The following is a 3,930-nucleotide window of genomic DNA, read 5'->3' as shown; positions in this document are numbered from 1 at the left end:
GGGGGGGGGCACAGGGCATTGCCATTACCTGCACTTTGTTGTACTTGTTGTTGCCGCTGCAGTTGAGCTGCAGCTCGGTGTAGGAGTAGTAACCATGGTCGTTCTCGCACATCCTGGAGATGAAGGTGAAGTTCTTGGTGTCCTGGACGCCCAGCGTGCGCGAGAACAGGAAGTACACGAAGCCGCCGTCCTTGAAGGCGAAGCGGAAGTCGTGCAGGTAGCGCAGCAGGAAGGGGTTGGCCTGCACCGCCGAGGCCTCGATGATGCTGTCGAACACCACCCAGTCGCCGTAGTCCTGGAGGATGCGGGTGGAGATGAGCTTGGTGCTGTCGTGGCTGCCGTACCCCTTACCGACCTGGGACAAAAGAGACGAGAGACGCACGTCAGGAGGCGGCGGACAGAGTCTGACCGAAGAGATTTCCCAACTCTAATTTCTAAAATCTCCAATGCTCAAGTGCTCCCCAAACCAGAGATGGTCCCAGACCATGTTTAGTTTCCCAATACCGGAACTTATCTATCAGCCAATACAGATTCAGTGTGTTATATAACAGCTGTGTACTACTATCCCTGTATGGATATTAGGCGCACTACAATTTTTATTTAATATCAAGTTTGTCAGTCAGACATAACGAAAAATTACATAAATAAACTACTTTAAAGTAGACTTTCGATGCCCGGATAGCTCAGTCTCCCCCCCCCCTCCCCTATCATGTATTTAGCTGTAATTAAGGCCTAAAAACACTTTACAATAAGGTGCACAAAATATAGGTAGTTAATGATTAGTCACTGTTTTTGCCTTGCAGGAGTCAATACCAATACCACTGGAAAAACTACTACTGAAAGTACTGGAGGTTATGCACCAATCGCATACTATGTAATTTAGACCTGAAGTTACATAATCTACGGTTGTGTACATAAGGGACACAAAGGGTACCTAATGATTTGTTACCCTTATGAAAAAGGGTAATTAATCATTCGTTACCCTTTCAAAAACAGTGACTAATCGTTAACTACCCTTTTTTTTGTGTATCTAATGTACACAACAGTAGATTATGTAACTTCAGGTCTAAATTACATAGTATGCGATTGGTGCATAAACTCCAGTACTTTCAGTAGTAGTTTTCCAGTAGTATTGGTATTGACTCCAGCAAGGCTTGATTTGACTTGAGAGCAGATATATTAAAAAGGGCAAGTTCACCACAAAACCCAAAATACAGATCTAGACCTCTTCCCTGTGGATTTATTTATAAATCTAGTTAATTTTGGTGTGAGTGGCCCAGGGTTGGAGATATCGGCCATGGTGCTGTGTGGACTAGCCAGACCCGGGTGTTTGTGTGTGTCTGTGTGTGTGTGTGTGTGTGTGTGTGTGTGTGAGACTCCTCACCAGGAAGACAGTGAAGTTGTCTTTGTCCTTGGTGAAATACGACATCACCCCCACCACGGAGACGCCCTCCTCCACGCTCGCCACGTACGACTTCTCGCCCTTGGTGTCGCTGAAGTAGAGCAGCTGCTCCACGCTGCTCAGGTTCCTCAGCGAGCAGAGGCCGCGGAACACGCTGCCGCACGCCACCAGCACGTCCCCGGCCTCGTGCACCAGCAGCAGCTTGTTGTGGTTGTCCGTGGGCACGGCCTCCTCGCAGGCGGGCGTGATGGGCGGCGTGCACTGGCGGTTGTCCTGCGCTTTGCCCGTCTCGCTGCGGGACTCCAGCCGCAGGTCGGGGCCCAGCTGGTAGAGCGCGTTGACGGCGCCGACGTACAGCCGGCCCGAGCGCCGGTCCATCACCACGTTGTTGATCAGACCGTCGGACCGGAACGCCACCTCGTCCGCCCCCGTGGTCAAGGCGTTAAGCGTGGCCACGACGACCAGGGCACACTGCCACGCCCACCGCCGCTCCATGACGTCTGGAGGAATAAAACAGAGCAGAGAAAGAAAAGTTCCATTTTTTAATCTGTGTTTTGATGCTGCAAAACTGAAAAATTTGTCAAGTATTAAATGAATTGATAACTAATTTAGTGATTTGGTCTGAGTCTTTCCCCCGATTCCAGCTTCTTTTTTCAAATGCAAAAAAACTGAAATATAAATATAAAGAAAAGCACACTATACATGAGGTTTTTGGGAAGGCAAAGTGTCACAAATACTTACGACGTGTAACACAAAACAAAGGAAAAATAAGGTTAAAATAAAAGATTTTAGTCTAGATTTTATTTTAGAACAATTAGTCGATTAATTATTTTTTATTTATATTAATTAGTCATAGAGCCCAACCAATAAAGGGATAAATATACAAAAAAATATTTGCTGATTTAAAAGTCCCATATCCCAAAATACTGGCCGATGCATACTGTATTTTAAGAATAATAATCCAGAAATGTGTAACAAAGCATAAACCGATTACCCTAACATTAGTTTTTATGTAGTTATCAATGAGTCCTCACTAAAATAATACAATAATATTATAAAAATAATAACAATACTTAAAAATAAACGTAACATCGGCCCGCTGATGTATCGTCTGGCTCTAGTTGGTTGATTGACAGACAATGAATTGTCTTTTTTATGGTTGAAGTTATTTTTGTGTAAAAATAATGTGTATATCATAATGTTAATGATGTTAATTAGAGACACAAAGACTAAACAACTGGGTCTTAAAAAGAGAAATGTACTCGCCCTAAACGAGTCATTTGAAGAAGAGGATTGGGGCCACTGGTGAGAAATAGATGTGAGTTCTGACTTTATTCTCATTAAAGTCAGAACTCCCATCCACACAATGACATTTGTCTCTTTTATTAAACACAACGAAGCCCAAACAATACAGCAATTAATCAAGAAGTGTCATCTGAAGCGCTAAACTGATCAGTGAACACGACTTCTGACAATAAACCCGCTGAACTCGAACGCGGAGCGACGAAGACGTTAGAGACCGTCAGAGCTCGTCCTCTAAAACAAAGCACAACGCCGACGCTGGGCTGCAGGACTCAGACAGCCCCCCCACAGCCGAAAACCCAGGGGGGGACCCACTGAACTCTGAGAGCAAAGAGAGGCAGGGATGAGGAGCGTCTCATTAAACCCAGAACATCCTTCACTGGAGGAAAAGCCACAGAGGAAGAGGAGGAAGAGGAGGAAGAGGGGTCTCATTAAACCCAGAACATCCTTCACTGGAGGAAAAGCCACAGAGGAAGAGGAGGAAGAGGAGGAAGAGGCGTCTCATTAAACCCAGAACATACTTCACTGGAGGAAAAGCCACAGAGGAAGAGGAGGAAGAGGAGGAAGAGGAGGAAGGAGGAGGAAGAGGAGGAAGAGCAGGAAGGAGGAGGAAGAGGAGGAGGGAGGAGGAAGAGCAGGAAGGAGGAGGAAGAGGAGGCAGGAGGAGGAAGAGGAGGAAGGAGGAGGAAGAGGAGGAAGGAGGAGGAAGAGGAGGAAGGAGGAGGAAGAGGAGGAAGGAGGAGGAAGAGGAGGAAGAGGGGACTAAAAAGTGAAGAGAGAGAGTTAATGAGCCAGATTAGATTAGCAAAGACCAAAGGTGTGTGTGTGTGTGTGTATGTGTATGTGTGCGTTTGTGTATGTATGTATGTATGTATGTATTTGTGTGTGTTTCTGTGTGTGTGTGTATATATGTCTGTGTGTGTCTGTGGGGGTGTGTGTTTTTGTGTGTCTGTGTGTGTCTGTGGGTGTATGTATGTATTTGAGTGTGTGTCTGTATGTGTGTGTTTGTGTGTGTGTGTCTCTGTGTGTGTGTATGTGTGTATGTATGTATGTATGTGTGTGTCTGTCTGTCTGTATGTATGCGCGTGTATTTGTGTGCGTGTATTTGTATGTATTTGTATGTATTTGTATGTATTTGTGTGTGTTTCTGTGTGTCTGTCTGTGTCTGTCTGTGTGTGTATCTGTGTGTGTGTGTTTCTGCGCGTGTGTGTGTGTGTGTGTGTGTG

At 45.6% G+C, this 3,930-nt stretch overlaps 1 protein-coding gene across 1 annotated transcript in view; it reads right to left on the bottom strand.

The window, feature by feature from the left end:
* The window catches only part of LOC117939065 (plexin-B2-like), a 97,093-nt gene that overhangs the window by 49,793 nt on the left and 43,370 nt on the right, over positions 1-3,930 (bottom strand). Inside the window, exons 2-3 of the mRNA XM_034864109.1 lie at positions 1,385-1,902; positions 29-355 (exon numbers count right to left, since the gene is read on the bottom strand). Of these exons, the coding sequence (XP_034720000.1) occupies positions 29-355; positions 1,385-1,897 (840 nt within the window). The 5' untranslated portion in view covers positions 1,898-1,902. The remainder of the gene's footprint in view (positions 1-28; positions 356-1,384; positions 1,903-3,930) is intronic.

This window comes from Etheostoma cragini, chromosome 23 (genome assembly GCF_013103735.1).
Source record: "Etheostoma cragini isolate CJK2018 chromosome 23, CSU_Ecrag_1.0, whole genome shotgun sequence".
Taxonomy (NCBI): Eukaryota; Metazoa; Chordata; class Actinopteri; order Perciformes; family Percidae; genus Etheostoma; species Etheostoma cragini.
This window is presented reverse-complemented; position numbering and strand designations above follow the sequence as displayed.